This window comes from Mesoplodon bidens (genome assembly GCF_964165515.1).
Source record: "Mesoplodon bidens genome assembly, chromosome: 13".
NCBI classification, from domain to species: Eukaryota; Metazoa; Chordata; class Mammalia; order Artiodactyla; family Ziphiidae; genus Mesoplodon; species Mesoplodon bidens.
Genome location: NC_138169.1, coordinates 29,998,031 through 30,014,356, shown reverse-complemented (window position 1 = coordinate 30,014,356; position 16,326 = coordinate 29,998,031). Strand labels below are relative to the sequence as shown.

General features: G+C 44.1%; 1 protein-coding gene across 4 annotated transcripts in view; it reads right to left on the bottom strand.

Annotated features, from left to right (window-relative positions):
- PIEZO2 (piezo type mechanosensitive ion channel component 2) overlaps positions 1-16,326 on the bottom strand; it is a gene marked incomplete at its 5' end in the record, with an annotated part of 353,117 nt that overhangs the window by 266 nt on the left and 336,525 nt on the right. For all 4 annotated transcript variants that reach the window (XM_081252827.1, XM_081252829.1, XM_081252828.1 and 1 more), the window contains 8 exons: positions 1,283-1,466; positions 2,484-2,563; positions 3,735-3,863; positions 6,047-6,219; positions 7,858-7,950; positions 8,247-8,435; positions 9,537-9,684; positions 12,060-12,218. In XM_081252827.1, coding sequence (XP_081108953.1) covers positions 1,283-1,466; positions 2,484-2,563; positions 3,735-3,863; positions 6,047-6,219; positions 7,858-7,950; positions 8,247-8,435; positions 9,537-9,684; positions 12,060-12,218 — 1,155 coding nt within the window. The remainder of the gene's footprint in view (positions 1-1,282; positions 1,467-2,483; positions 2,564-3,734; positions 3,864-6,046; positions 6,220-7,857; positions 7,951-8,246; positions 8,436-9,536; positions 9,685-12,059; positions 12,219-16,326) is intronic.

Below are 16,326 nucleotides of genomic sequence, written 5' to 3'. Positions count from 1 at the left end.
AAAAAAAATGAGGTAGAAATGTATCTGGCCGTTACATACGGTTAAGAGAACATGCCTAAAAGAAAAAAATAATGAACATTTTCTCTCAGACGCCATAAAAGACATGATAGACTTACCAAAGCTTAAGTTGTTTCCCTTTGGTGAAAACATTGACCTTTTTGCTGATTAAAAAGGTAATGCATGCTCTTTTTTTTTTTTTTTAAATTACACATTACAGAACTGTAGGACTTGGAAAATCAAAGTCCTTTGAAATCTTACATTCTGGAAACAACCAACGTTAATAGTTTCGTGTATGAACTTCTGGTGGTTTTACTGCATATATTATATTCATAAGCTACATAACATATATGGTAGATAGAGGGGTGGGATGGGGGGTGGGAGGGAGACGCAAGAGGGAGGAGATATGGGGATATATGTATATGTATAGCTGATTCAGTTTGTTATAAAGCAGAAACTAACCATTATAAAGCAATTATACTCCAATAAAGATGTTAAATATATATATATATATATATATATATATATATATATATGATAGAAATGCAATTGTTATATACACTTTTCTGTACCCAGGACTTTGCCCGGCCTTTCTCAGAGATTCATGTTTATAATAAAATTCTGGATAGACAATGATTTCTTAAGAGGCTCATTCTGGGAAGTAGAAAACTTTGTACTAGCGTCTTGTAGGGGGTGTGCCTGTCCTAGGGTTGAAGTGTCAGAACATGGAGAAATGGTAACATCAGGCATGTCCCAAACTGTGATTTCTACTTGACTCTCTATCTGTTCAGGTCAGAAGGCAATGTTAGCAGAAAAGAGAAAACTCTGCCCATTTCTAGTTTAAGCCCTGAATTGCACTAAACTGTGCTGTAACAGGAAGGAATAGTTAAGAAGCTGGAAATATGGCTTCTGGTCCTATGCTTGGTGGTGGGACTCACACAAGGTATTTTTGACTTCTTTGGGACTCTGATTCCTCAGTTTTTAGAACGAAGGGCCCTGTCACAAACCATAATGGAAAGAATATATATATATATATATATATATATATATATATATATATGAATAACTGAGTCACTTTGCTGTACAGAAGAAATTAACACAACACTGTAAATCAACTAGACTTCAATAAAATTAAAAAATAAAATGAAGGGCCAAGGATCTGTGAATTCTAATAATGCAGCTATAGAATTTGAGAATTCTAAGAAGATAAAAGACTTCCCATCCTCAACTTGGTGGGATACAGAAGTGGGATCTCGTAACTGTTAATGGTGAAATGGTTCCTTACCCGTAGCCGGCCAGGAACCCCAGGCTTGGGGGGCTGACCTTGTCATTGAAGACCACCAGTTCCAGGGCCTGCGCATGCTGGTTGTAGATTCTATTCCCAGTCAAGTTGAGAACCCACCACTCACTGTTGGATTTAGTTGTATTGTCTCTGGACAGAATGACGGTGATGTTCATGAAATTATTTTCTGGAGAAGGAGAAACATGAAATCCAATTAGCAGGAGAGTTTATAGATGTAATGCACTTCAGCCATTCTCGGATGAACCAGGATGGCCTGGTTGGTAACCCATGGCATCCGGTTCCAGGATGGGGACACATGGGCACATCGGCTCTGTGAGAGGAACAGGAGGAGGGGGCCTGGCCGTGGGGGTCTCTCTCTTCCTCTAAGAGGCCAGTCGACAGCAGCGAAGTCACAGGGTGAATGGAGACGCGTCACCGGAGCACCTTGGCTGACAATTCCCAACAACTAATGAGACATTTAAAAACCCCAGTAGCTGACTGTTGATGGAACTGATGGATTCTTTCATGTTACCACCGTTTACTGCGTGCCTTCCAGGAGGAACGTGCTCCAGGAGGTGCTAAGGGGTCACCAGGTTGCATGCAGCCTGGTTCAATGGGAAAGACCACGCACACAAGCACTATTTATGGGCACGTGGCAACCTCCAGCACTGACAAGGTCTGTTAGCTGGGGGAGACCACTTCTGGGTGGTATGATCCCTGAGGACTTCCCAGAGGAGGTGACTTCTGAGCTGAGTTTTGCTGGCTGAGAGCTTTAATAGATGGAGCTACTGGTACTCAGTCACCGTCGGGCTGAATCAAGTCCATTTCCTGCCATCTTTTTATTGTTCTTATCGTGGGCCTTCAGAGTTAACGCTGTATTAGGCAGTTTTCTGCCAAAGATACGGTTGCTAATAGAAACAAGTAAACAGATTCTGATGAATCAGTTAACATGTCACTGAACGTGGATTTAAGTCAATCAAGTTCTATATCAATGAACAAAGGAAGATGAAGAACACGCCCCCAGGTGAGTAAATGATCCCTTCTTGCTGGTGGACACAGCCCGGAGCCTTATGCTTCTTGCAAACCATGTCACAGGGGGAAGAAAACTGGAAAGGAGCTTGATAAAGGCTGAAAAGGCAAACTACAGACATTGAATAAACGAAAGATTAAGAAACGTTCTGGAACAATTCCTTCTCATTCTTACCAGATAAAAGTTGCTTTATGGGTTTGGAGTTAGAGTCGCTGGGTGCTTTCACGTAGTATGGGTAAATCCTTTCTATGGTCCTGGGCATTAAGAGAAAAAAGGATAATTAAGTTTTAGTTGTTTTACCCATGCAAAATTGTTTTTCTGTTGTTGTTGCTATTTTTGACCTCATTTCAAACAAGTAATGGGGAGAGTCTTCCTACAACTACGCGATGTGCAGTCATCATAGCTTATTGGTTTCCATTAAAATGAGAAGTCTCCGAAGCCGAATAAATTCACCAGGTTCTAACCAGACTCATGCCAACTCTGTACACAAGCTGGTTAATGGCTTAAAAACTGCTGCAGAGATTTTCCCACATCTGTGACTTTTCTGAAGCCAGGGGCTGTCTTTCTTGCTAGGATCCCACCACTCTTCCAATTTTAATTTTTGGGATTTCAAAACTCTCTAGTGAAGTGGGCTGCCCAAGCTGATCCAGAGACGGGAGTGGGGGGGGGCAGAGGACTGGCATCCTAGCCCTTAGCCCACCCTGCACACGGGCCACTCCATCTCTCCAGGGCTGTGTTCTCGTCCAGGAAGTGATGGGGGAGGATCCGACGGTTCTCAGGGGCCCTTAGTGTTTAGTGATTGACAAGGGGGTACTTTAGGGGCCATGTCTGAGGGCTGCATCGTGGCAGTCCTCACACTCAGCACTTTGACCTGGGGCTGGGGCAGACGGGACAGAGCTGGGCTGCAGCTGGTGGGCGTCTGGAATAGTTCACTTAGCAGTTTTGGACCAATGGCCGTGTTTTTCTCCTGCTGGTTCTCATATTAGAATCTAAACATCACAGCTCAGATGTTTGGAGTGGAGTAGTATGTAGCAGGATAATATATTAAGATACAGTTTTTTCCCTCAAATTTCCGCCCACCCCCTTGCCTTCTTCTCAACGCCCATTTGTTAGCCAGGCACTTGGTGCCCCAGGGGCAGGGGTAATAGTAGAAAAGGGTCTCCCAGGGCCTTTCCCTGGCTTTTGGTGATTACGGTCAGATGAGAGCAAGGTTTGCTCCCCAGAGAAGAGGTCAGTCCTCCAGCTGGGCAGCGGGGGCGGGAGGAGGGCGGACGTGCTTTGACCCAGCCCATCGAGGACTCTAAGTACAGGCTCACTTGAGTTACCAAAGAAGGAAGAAATGGCGTTTCTTGCACACACGTATTTGTAGAGGAGATCTGGACCAGATACACCTTCTAACACTATTAAAAATGACAATCAACTTACACTGGCGTTTTGGAACTTTCTGTGTTGTTGCCAGCTATCATTTTAGCAATGTGCTCTCGTGTCGTATTTTTAAGAGGAAAAGAAAGCTTATCTGTGGCTATTTCTGCTTTTGCACCCAGACTCATGTTTCTGTGAAGAAAAAAAAAACTCAACGTCAGTGGTTATTCAGAAGTCTGCAGGAGAGGTTAAAAACTCACTGAATTATTCATCTCACCAAGTTTCACTGGGTCCACAATTGTCAACCTCAACCTGTCCTCCTCACCTTTACAGCCAGCCTCTTAGACATCCAGGGAGGCCTCAGACACCTTTAACACAGATACAGGTGAGGAGGAAGAGTGTGGGGACACAAGAGAAATCCCTGATGATCTAACAGGGGTTCTGAAACACTTTATATTAGCCCAGCGCCGTTAGTCTCCATGGGGACTCAGAGAATCTATGTTTTAAAAAGAATGTTCACAGTGAGTTATCACCTCACACCTGTCAGAATGGCATGATGCCCATGATTAAAAAGACAAGAGTTACCAAGTGCTGGTGAGGAGATGGAGAAAAGGGGACCCTTGTGCACTGTTGGTGGGAATGTAAGTTGCTGCAGCGACTATGGAGAACAGTTTGGAGGTTCCTCAAAAAGTTAAAAATAGAACTACCATGTAACTGAGCAATCCCACTTCTGGGTATTTTTCCAAAGCAAATGAAAACACTAACTCGAAAAGATATCTGCACCCCCATGTTCACTGCAGCATTATTTACAATTGCCAAGATACAGAAGCAACCTAAGTGTCCACTGACAGATAAATGAATAAAGAAGATGTCATACACACACACACACACACACACACACACACACACAGAGGAATATTATTCAGCCATAAAAAAGAATGAAATCTTGCTATTTGTGATAGCCTAATGCCAGGTTAAGTGAAATAAGTCAGAAATACTATATAATCACATTTATATGTGGAATCTAAAAAACACAAAACCTGACCTCATAGATACACAGAATGAATTGGTGGTTCCCAGAGGTGGGCTAGTGGTGAATGAAATGGGTGAAGGCGGTCAAAGGGCACAAATTCCAGTTATAACATGAGTAAGTCCTGGGGATGTACAGCATGGTGACTGTAGTTAATAATACTGTACTGTATATTTGAAAGTTGCTAAAAGAATAGATCTTAAAAGTTCTCACAGGGAAAAATTTTTGGTAACTGTGTGGTGATGGATGTTAACTAGACTTCTTGTGGTGATCATTTTGAAACCTATACAAATATCAAATCATTATGTTGCACCCCTGTAACTAAAATAATGCTACATGTCAATTATATCTCAATCAAAAGCAGAATGTTCAATCAGAAATTGATTTTTAATTTCTTTTGGTGGCTCTTCAAAGGAAGGGCTAGGAAGTGCATTTTTGCCAGTACAGAATTCCACGTGAGGAGTTTGGGACATTTAAAAGGAGAAAATAAGATTAAAGAAGGAGTTCTTTAAATTCTGAGCAGCCTCCTTCAAAATACTTCTTACTACTTCCTTGTGAAGTCAGATTCTAGAAGGCTTTCTTCCTTACCTATCATGATTCTTTCTTAATTCCGACCAAGAAGCTGGTATTGTGGACCCAACAAACCTGTCACGGGACTGCCCAGAGTCCTGAGTCACAGCCTGTTATGAAGGAAACTGAGCTAATCAGCCCCGGTATTACGTCCAGGCCCCCCAACGGCCCCCCAGACACATCGGGCTTTAAGATGCAAGAACGTTTTGCGAGATCTGCTGCGTGGTGGCCGCAGGCTGGCCAGAGGCTCAAGTGGGGTGGGAAGGAATCTCCCTGCTCTCCCGTCCTGGGACTGCCCAGAGGCTCTCCCAGCTCAGGCTCAGAGAAAAGAGGTGCTGGGCCTCCCCAAGTGCTGGAGGCCGGCAAGGGAGAATCAGGGTTCCCAGCGCTGCAAGTCCTTTGTGATTAAGACCAGACCCACAAGCTCAGGGAAATCTTACACTTCACCCGACTCAGTTTCACGTTATGAGTCATCACCCTCTTTATTTTCTCTCCACCTCTCTCTCTTGGTCACAGATCTCATTGCCAGCCTCTTTAAAGCTGAAGTTAGTAGAAAAATGAAAACTAATAAGTTCTTCATTTTGTCAATGATTCCCAGGTAAATCATTATTTAGTAAACAAAAATGTTAGCTGTAGCATCGAATGAATGTTCCCAGGAAGTAATGTGAACCAAGATCAGAATTAATCTGAGGTGTGTATCCTTCCACACCCCCCAACCCCCGCCCCGAGTTCAGGTTGGGGAAGGGGGAATTATGCATGGAAATACAGTAACTACCTCTGCACACTCCATGAAAAAACAACAGAGAAGCTACTATTGGGATCCATGAGCTCGTGTATCATTTTCTGCTTACTGGGAGGGCTGATGGTCCACAAAGAATTTGAGTTTCCTTCCAGTTCTGCTACTGTTATGTCTTCTTTTTCATAATTTTCCAGAAATTGCATAGCACCCTGTGTGCACACAAATACACTTGCATAAATAGATCACATACTTGAGGATATGTAAGAAAGTAACTACTCTTCCCTTTAACTGACCGTATCCAGGGGGAATCTCTTCCTCTGAAAGGCACCTCCCTACAATGGGTTGCCTGGTGTGTTCTGACACTATCAGCTCCAGTCACATCACCAAACCTCAGTGGTGATGTTGCCACACCCACGGCCATGGAATCATTCCAATCAAACAGTAAAGAAAAATCAGATGACTTAGTGTCATTTTTTTCCTTCCCACTAAAGAAAGACATTTATCAACTATTGGGGAACGTCCACCTCATGAGAGAGTCAAATTTAATCCACCCAGGACACCGGGGCCCTTCCTTACAGCTGGGTACTCCTCAAGATTACTTTTTTTTTTTTTTTTTTTTTTTTGCGGTACGCGGGCCTCTCACTGTTGTGGCCTCTCCCGTTGCGGAGCACAGGCTCCGGACGCGCAGGCTCAGCAGCCATGGCTCATGGGCCCAGCCACTCCGCGGCATGTGGGATCCTCCCGGACCGGGGCACGAACCCATGTCCCCTGCATCGGCAGGTGGACTCTCAACCACTGCGCCACCAGGGAAGCCCTCAAGATTACTTTTGACAGTGTGCACTTACAGGCTGATCATTTTACAAAAGAGAACAGCATCTGTTTGCCTAATCACTTTATTTAGATAAAAAGCATCATCTGTAAAGCCAATTTTAATTATGAAGAATCAGGCTACCATCTTATTAAAAGCATGGAATGTAGAGAAAAGGATGATGTCCACCACAGCTCTGTCACCAGAACATCATCCCTGTTTTATACAGTAGAGGATGCATATCTTAATTTTTAAAATCATTTAAAAATAATAGGGCTTCCCTGGTGGCGCAGTAGTTGAGAGTCCGCCTGCGGATGCAGGGGACATGGGTTCGTGCCCCGGTCCGGGAAGATCCCACGTGCCACGGAGCGGCTGGGCCCGTGAGCCACGGCCGCTGGGCCTGCGCATCCGGAGCCTGTGCTCCCCAACGGGAGAGGCCACAACAGTGAGAGGCCTGCGTACCGCAGAAAATAAAAAAAATAATAATAGTATCTTTTTAGAGTTATGTTTCATTTTGAGAAATTTTCATGCCATGAAATCATCTTCGTAATGATTATCTTATTACAAAGGAAGTTGCTTGAAAAATCTGCTGTAATTGATTCACTCATTCCCTACTTGTTGAATCCCAAATTGCCTCTAGTTCTTACTAACGTGGAGCAGGCCATCACAAACAGGCACCTGCTTGGAGCTTTTCCATATTTTGAATGATTTCCTTAGGATAGATTCCCTACCAGTTAAGGGGATCAATATCTACCACAATTTAAAAAATTTTAAAAGGATCAACACCTGTTGTGCTTATCATGAAAATACTCTGAATTAGAATTATGTTTATTATCACTTATGTCTGATAATATAGACATAACATTTTAGATGATCAAAGCGGCCCGTGGCCAGGAACCTGCTGTGTGTAACTAATAACCCCCAGAAAGGCCTGCCCACCGGCTCAGGCCATGGCAAAGTGGTGAATAAATAAGGTGACAACAGTCAGCTGGTCGATATGACAGGTGCTCATCGAGACCAACTCCATGCATTTACTTACAGTGTCCTTAGAAAAAGCTTTAATAAATTTATTAAACTTTGGCTGGTCCATAACTTTCAGCTGGCTTTGCTGGGCACTCATTGTGAAAATAGGCTGGAAAACAAAGACACACAGGATGGTTAATATTCCAAAGCACTTCTCTGCATCCTGGGTTCCAAGAAAAATATTAGGTCGTGTATCACCCACAACCAGAACAGAACTCTCCCTTCACTGTCTTCTGCACCATAGCTCACATATCACATATTTGCAGAACAGTCAAAATTCAGACAGGAAATATGTCCACAAAACCTAAGTAAGTCCTCTGGGTGGTTATCAGGGAAAAGCACGGCTGGGCAAGGCACTGGCAGGGGCCGGGGGAGGGGGGAGACCCCGGAGGGAGGCGCGGTTACCTGGTACCCGCCCAGGGTAATTGTGACCGAGACGTCCAGGGGCTGGTTGATGACCCCGGCGACAGATTTGACCAGAGACATGAAGAGCAGAGGGAACCAGACAATACAGATGAGCAGGACGATGATCATCCCCCCCATCCCGTACTTGACCACCTTCTTCTTCTTCTGCCCCCGGGGCTGCGGGTACCTCTGCAACAGAAGGGCCACGCGCTCAGGCGGGGTCCCCGGGGAGAAGCGGGTGGGGGAAGGGCGGGCGCTCTAACCATGGGGTCCGCCCTGGATTGGGTCCTGAATCTGCTCTGAATCCACCCTGTCCCAACCCGGGAACAAGGTAGGCAGTGATGCAGGGCTGCAAGGGTCCCGCTACATGGAACACAGGGTCCATCACGGCCTGAGCATCTTTCTCCTTAACAGGGCTGTGTGGGTTTGCTGGGGGCTGACCTATGCACCAAGGGACCAAAGCTTCTGCTGAATAAACCTCTGGTTTTAAGGGATCAGGTGAGATAAGGATATTTTAAATTCCTGAATATTCAAAACCTGTGCCTTTCAACGGGCTCCTCCCCAGCATGGTGGGTGGAAAACATTTTAACTTCATTCATGACACACGTTCTCAGGACCACGCTGTCCAAGTTGGAATCACCTCTGTTTGCTGCATCAAGGGGTCCCCAGCCCCAAGCTCAGGCTGCGGGCAGTGGAGGGCCCAGCTTTGCCACGTGCCGTGGAAACTGCTCGGTCTACAGGCCTGTCCCTTGCTTAGCTGCTGCTTCTCCAGGACCTGTTTCCCTTCAGGGCTACTCAGGAGGCTGGACTACATCCCTTAAATAACAGTAATTCTATCCATATGTCAACCTTAATATCCAACCTAGCAGAATATGCAAATATTTGCACTTCAATTTCCTTTGCCCCGGATGTTACATTATCTGTCCCTCATCAAAGAGTGAATCAGAGGGTGAGCCTGAGTCCCAGCCACCTGATCCCACTTTTCTCCAGCACATCTCATTCCCTCTTGTTCTCGAATGAGCCACTTCAGAATTATTGGGTTGTGCAGCAATACACCTTCTTCTTAACCACAATATACAGCTGCCAGAAGAACAAATCTGGATGCTATTCTCACTAAGGCAAAAGCAGGTCCAAGATTCCTAACTCGCGTGGGGTGAAATCAATGGGGCATTTATAGGTCCTAGTAGTTTCTGCTTCATTTATTTGGCTGGAAAACTTGCAGAAGTTCCTATTAATAACAGCCTGTATCCAAGAGAAACAAATAGGGCTCAGGCATCATTATTGGCTTACTTTTTCCGACTCCCGCCAACACTTGAGGATGAATATGTGAGCATAGATGTCCTCCACACAGATCCAGCTGGACAGGCTCAGGGTCGTGTCTGTCCACACCCAGTCCATCACGGCCCTCAGCTCCGTCAGAAAAGGGACGAGGCGGAACCTAGCAGGAACCACGTCTTGTTACAGGGACAGTTGTGGGGTGGGCCCCCATCACCTGGTCAACCCTGAGGGCTCATGGACGTCCTGATTGTTTCAGCCCTTACAACTTAGAAAAAATTCTCAAGGTGACTATTATGGTCAAATCCAACTTGAAATACAACTGCTTTTCATTGTAAGTCCAATAAAGGATTTTTGTTTTTTGACAAAAATACCTTTTTGAAAAGGTATTTTTCATTTTTAAAATTAAATTTTTTTTTTTTTTTTTTGCTGATGGTCTTAACAAACTGGAATTCCCTTTTCAAATAAGTTTGAAGGGTCTTCAGTTTCTTTCATTAAAGTCATGGTTTTCATTGTACAAATCTTTCACTTCTTTGGCTACATTTATCTTTGGCTAAATTTAACATACAACTGATTTCTATATGTTGATTTTATATCCTACAACTTCACTGAATGAAAATGTTGATTAGTTCCAACAGGTTTTGAGTGAGTCTTTAGGATTTTCTCTTTATATAAAGATCATATGGGGGGAGGGATAAATTAGGAGGTTGGAATTAACATCTACACACTACTATATATAAAATAGATAACCAACAAGGACCTACTGTATAGCACAGGGAACCATACTCAGTATTTTGTAATAACCTATAAGGTTATGTATGTGTGTGTGTGTGTGTGTGTGTGTGTGTGTACTGGAATCACTTTGCTGTGCAGCAGAAAGTAACACGACATTGTAAATCAACGATACTTCAGTTAAAAAAATTTTTTTAAAGGTCATATCATCTGTAAACACAATTTTACTTTTTACTTTTTATTTATTTTTTCAAGTTGTTGATTTTGTTTTTTTTTTCTTTTCTCATTTTTTTTTCTTCTTTTTTTGGTGCCTTTCACTCAATATTTTTTATTTTTTTATTTTTTAAATTTTATTTTATATTGGAGTATAGCTGATTAACAGTGTTGTGTTAGCTTCAGGTGTACAGCAAAGTGATTCAGTTATACATACACATGTATCTATTCTTTTTCAAATTCTTTTCCCATTTAGGTTGTTAAAGAATATTGAGCAGAGTTCCCTGTGCTATACAGTAGGTTCTTGTTGGTTATCCATTTTAAATATAGCAGTGTGTACAGGTCAATCCCAAACTCCCTAATTATCCCTTCCCCACTGGTAACCATAAGTTCATTCTTTAAGTCTGTGAGTCTGTTTCTGTTTTGTAAATAAGTTCATTTTAAACATTTGCTTCTGCTATGAGAATCTGCTGGTCATAGGATTATTGAATTATGGGGGCTTTGCTGTTGAATGAGCTAGGGAAGGTTATACTCTTGGTCGGGGAAAGATGAGGAGAAGTGAGAAAAGTCATCAGGCGCGGCCATGTCATTGGGGGCACAGCAGGGCCCACGGCTGGGGGACGTACTAGGTGACTGAGGCTATCGAGACCCTGGCTCAGTTCCTTGTATTTCAGCTGTAAGTGGGATGGCCTGGGCTCCTCTGGGGTCTGGGTTTGGTCCTTGTTTCCTGACCGACACAGAGCTCCTTCCAGGCTGGGGCTCATCCCAGACCCTCCCAGCAGCTTGGGTTGCCCCCCGGATTTCTCCCCTGAGCTCCTCAGCTTTGAGGGGGAGCACTATTCCACCCCCTTGAAGACGTGTCAGGCCCCCTCCCCACACGGGGCCACATGCAGTGAAACTCTGACATGCGTGGTGGTTCTCAACATCTGAGCACACTCAACACTCTTCCGTGACTGAGTCCCTGGTCCCCACGCCTGGTGCTCCAGGGGCCAGCAGTGCCCCAGCAGCCTGACCCTTCACCCTGTGGTATAATCTCCATGGGAACCGGGAGGGGATGCTCACACCGAAACCCTCACACAGAAGAACCAACATGTCCGTGTGAGCGGTAATAACTTCCTACCAGGAACAGGCAAGTCGCCTGGCATTCAGGTTGACATTAGGTGACATTAGTGGAATCAATGCCCCTCCCATGGATGGCTTGTTGCACAAGCAAAATTCCAGAGGCATTTTGGAACACTCCAGATTCCAAATATTCTGTTGCATTGTGCCCAGAATATATTAATACTTAGGATCATGGACCCCGATTTTTCATCCTGAAATATTATCAGTGTAATTATACACGATACAGAAAAAGAAAATGAACCCACGCGGCTGACTTTAGAGCAGCATCCTGGCCAGGTGGGTGGAACCACACACTAAAAGGCGTTTCAAGGGCCACACATGCTCTCCTGTCAAACACTGTAGGAGCCCTGCAGGGACCCACATGCTGAGGTCACCAGCTTCTTCTCCACTCCTTCCCAGGGAGGGGACACAATGCCACCCCGCGGCCAGCCCTGCTCTGTGAGTGGCTGTAACAGCACAGAGCATCCTCACCCTTGAAACAAGAAGAGATTGACGTAGTTGTAGCTCTTGGTGAGGAAGTTTCCGAGCACCCGCGTCGGGTAGCCGCAGCGGATCTGGTAGGCGGACAACCCAAAATACACGCATTTCACGAAGTACCAAAGCTGGGCGACCAGGTTCTGGCTGAATTTCCTGAGATGTGAAAACACAGAAAAGTGGAGGGATGGAATAGTCTTCTGGAACAAAAGGACACCAGTTTAGCATATAAAAAAAAAGCCTAATTGCCCATCTGGCACTTAAAGACAAGTCGGTAAATTCTCTCTACATAGTGGATCTCTTCAAAAGGCAAGAGGTGGGGTCAGAAAATCTAATGATTAAAAAAAAATTGCTCTGAATGTGCCCCCAATTTATTAGAGCATTATTCAGTTGTTTCAGCCATAATTAAAATAAATGACTGTTAAGTGAATTTACTAATAAACATTTTCTCAGGACTTGGATGGTGCTGCTATCATGGTCCAAATTAAAGTTCAACAAAGAAAAAAACAAAATGTGTTTTTTACTTGACAGGATGCATGATTTGGAAGATGTAGGAGAAAGAATTCTGAGAAATGAACCCCCATTTTTTTTTTTTTTTTGCTATACATACATAAGACAGGTTAGGGATTAATACATTTTTGACACCTGGATTTTGGTTCCAGTTCTGTTTGCTATGGAGTTTGTTCCTCAAGCCATCATTTTTATAAACATCAATGTCTTTATATGAAAAGTTTCCCTTGCTCCAAAAATCCATGACTCTCTGATCTACTAACTTGCCTTTTTCTAATGACATCCTCAGAGCTAGAGATGGTAGTCCCTTCTCCTGGTGGACAGTGAATGAAGAGACCTATAGCATTGAACAGTTCATGAATGCTAGCGTAAATCTGAGCAAAAACTTAGTGGAACTAAATTTCACACTAGAAAAAAAATTAGAACACATTTTCAAAGAATGATGACCTATAGGATCATTTTTAACTTTGGATAAATGCAGCATTCTGTGAGTCTTAAACATCATTAGTACAAATTTTTAAAAATTAATCAGACTTTCAACTCAGTAAGACTTAAGTATAATCTTCCCTGTGTTTAAAATTAAGAGCGATACTTTAAGTTTTTTGGACAAAGCAGTGTATTACTCTTTATGTTGTATCCTGGATTTGTCTCATTAATTTTCAATTTTGTTATCAGAAGAAAACATGTACTATTTTTTCATTGAAAACAGCTATTCTTTAGTTGACAAGATGTAAGAACAAGCCAGGAGCATGTGGGCCTATGTGTCTGGGGGCCTAGAGGCCTCCACGTGGATGTCGGCAGCTAAAGATCTCAGAAATGTTGCTTATGAGTGTCTCTGCTGTGGAGAAACCCAGCCTCGGTATTTCAGGACTTAATGAATTACTTTAACTGCATTTGACCATGGTGGGCGCTTGACAAGTTACCAGTAAGATATCAGATACTTTACGGAGAGCCCCCATCAACTATCCAGTTCCTCATCTTTCTAGGAACTGTCCATATTGGTAGAACTTTAGGGAATAACTTTTTTTTTTAATCTCTCCAGGAAAATGCCCTTTGATTTTACAGATACTTGATATAAAAACTACATGGGAAAGAGTTCTTCTGTATTTATCAAAATTATAATCAAAGACTTAAAACTGTGTTGCCTTCTATTCTTTATGAAAGGTCCAACCCCTGTTTTACCTACTTAAAAAAATTCCCTTTCTATGATGTTAAAGTGGGTCAACTTGGAATAAGTACTAGTTAACCTACAGATCCTGAAGCAATCACGTTAACCATAATTAGGGACACATAATTAGAGGTTGTCCTGTACTGGGAAGCGTTTGTCTGTGGCGTCTCTACATGGTTTATTCCCAGAGGCTGGAGTCACGCCCTCCCCGTCTCCCTCGGCACCTACCGTGCAGAGCTGTGTAGACTGTAGGGAACCCCTGGATATTTATGGGCTAAATGGTGTGATGCACACAGAAAAAGCCATTTATCAGAAAAATTATTCAAGATATCCGAGCTTCCTTGTCCTCAATATTATGACCGGTAACCCTAATTTTCTTCTATAGAGCGTAAAAGACTCCTAATCCATCTCTCCCCTTATGCTTTCCTTGTTTGGAAAGGATTTAGACAATATGACTATTAATCAATGGTTTCTCGGGCTTCCCTGGTGGCGCAGTGGTTGGGAGTCCGCCTGCCGATGCAGGGGACACGGGTTCGTGCCCCGGTCTGGGAAGATCCCACATGCCGCGGAGCGGCTGGGCCCGTGAGCCACGGCCGCTGAGCCTGAGCGTCCGGAGCCTGTGCTCCGCAACGGGAGAGGCCACAACAGTGAGAGGCCCGTGTACCGCAAAAAAAAAAAAAAAAAAATCAATGGTTCCTCTTTAAACAATGAATGAAATTTTCAGTAACAATATTTGAAGGAGTAAAAATGAATTTTGGAGGTTACAGAGTAGCAGCACAGTTTGAAATGTCAAGAAATTATGTTGTTACTGACATGCCGGCAGCGATGCCAGAGGCTCACCAATCCTAATATATCTTGAATTAAAGATCCAAAACCAAAGACAGGATAGTCTGTTGCACTAGGGATGGCCATTAGGTGAGACCCAAAGGTGAGATCCCAGGAGAAGAAAGGACTTGTGTGGCCATAGTTTGGTGACTCTCAGTGTCGGGAGCCTGGGAGCCCAGTGTGTGAAAGGCCGACGGGTCCTTGCTTTATTCACGTGGGTGTCACAGCCCTTTTCTCCTGGTCTGCTGCCCTGGACCTAAGAGGTGCTCGATAAACGTGAAATTGAATTGAATATGCACGATTTGTAAGACACCCCAGAGAAGCTCTTATTCATTCGGTCCTTAGAGCAGATGTTTCAGCCATGTTTGGTTGGCAGGCGTTGTCACAATGCTGTTGACCTCCTCAAAAGCCTGGCAGGACAGCGTGGTCGCCAGAAGAATGCCCCCAGCCCCCACCCAAAAATGTGCACGTCCTAGTCCCCAGAACCTGGGAACGTGTGACCTCCCATGGCAAAGAGGACTTGACAGACGTGCTAAGGTCGGGGACCTGGAGAGGGGGAGCATCCGGGGCTGACCAGGTGGCCTCACAGTCAGTGAGTCCTTAGCGGGAGAGAGCCTTGCTCAGCCATGGGTAGAGGGAGACGTGGCAGGGGAACAGATGCTGGGTTTGAAGATGGACGAGGAGACCACAGGTGCAGAGCATGGGCATCTCTAGAAGCTGGAAGAGGGCGGGAGGTGGATGCTCCCCTGGAGCCTCCAGAAAGAACCACAGCCCTGCCCACATACATGAAACAGTCCAGTGAGACCTGGGTCTGCCCCCTGACCTGCAGAACTGCCAGACAACACACCTGCATTGCTTTAAACTCTAACTTTGTAGTGATTTGTTACAGCAGCAACAGGACACCAATACAAGCAGGAATACCAAACCATTTGCCGATTTGACCTAAAAGGACTAAAATGCTAAAAGGACTCTCAGTGGCTTTACCATTGCAGTATTTCTGGGAGCTCTGGTTTCTGCTGGACCCCCTGTTAGGACATGGCAAAAATCTAGGCTCTAGGGCTCTGGAACTCTCTCTTGGGACTGGCTGGAATAATCAAATCCTCTTCACACTGCAGAGTGAAATAATAGGTTGTGTTACCTAAAAAAAAAAATCTTCCTGGAAGCAAGTACGGGATGCTTCCCATGGGGGCAGGAGTGCGATATACAGTAGGTGCAGTATACAGTAGGTATAGTATACAGTAAGTGCAGTGTATGGTAGGTGTAGTATACAGTAGGTGCAGTATATAGTAGGTGCAGTATATGGTAGGTATAGTATACAGTAGGTGTAGTATATGGTATAGTATATGGTAGGTGCAGTATACAGTAGGTGCAGTATACGGTAGGTATAGTATATAGCAGGTGTAGTGTACACTAGGTGTAGTATACGGTAGGTGCATTATACAGTGGGTGTAGTATATAGTAGCTATAGCACATACATGGTAGGTGCTGTATACAGTACATGTAGTATATAGTAGGTGCAGTATACAGTAGGTATAGTATATAATAGGTGTAATGTACAGTAGGTGTAGTATATGGTAGGTGCATTATACAGTGGGTGTAGCACATACATGGTAGGTGCTGTATACAGTACATGTAGTATATAGTAGGTGCACTATACAGTAGGTGCAGTATACAGTAGGTGCAGTATACAGTGGGTGCAGTATACGGTAGGTATATATACAGTAGGTGCAGTATACAGTAGCTGCAGCACACAGTAGGGCC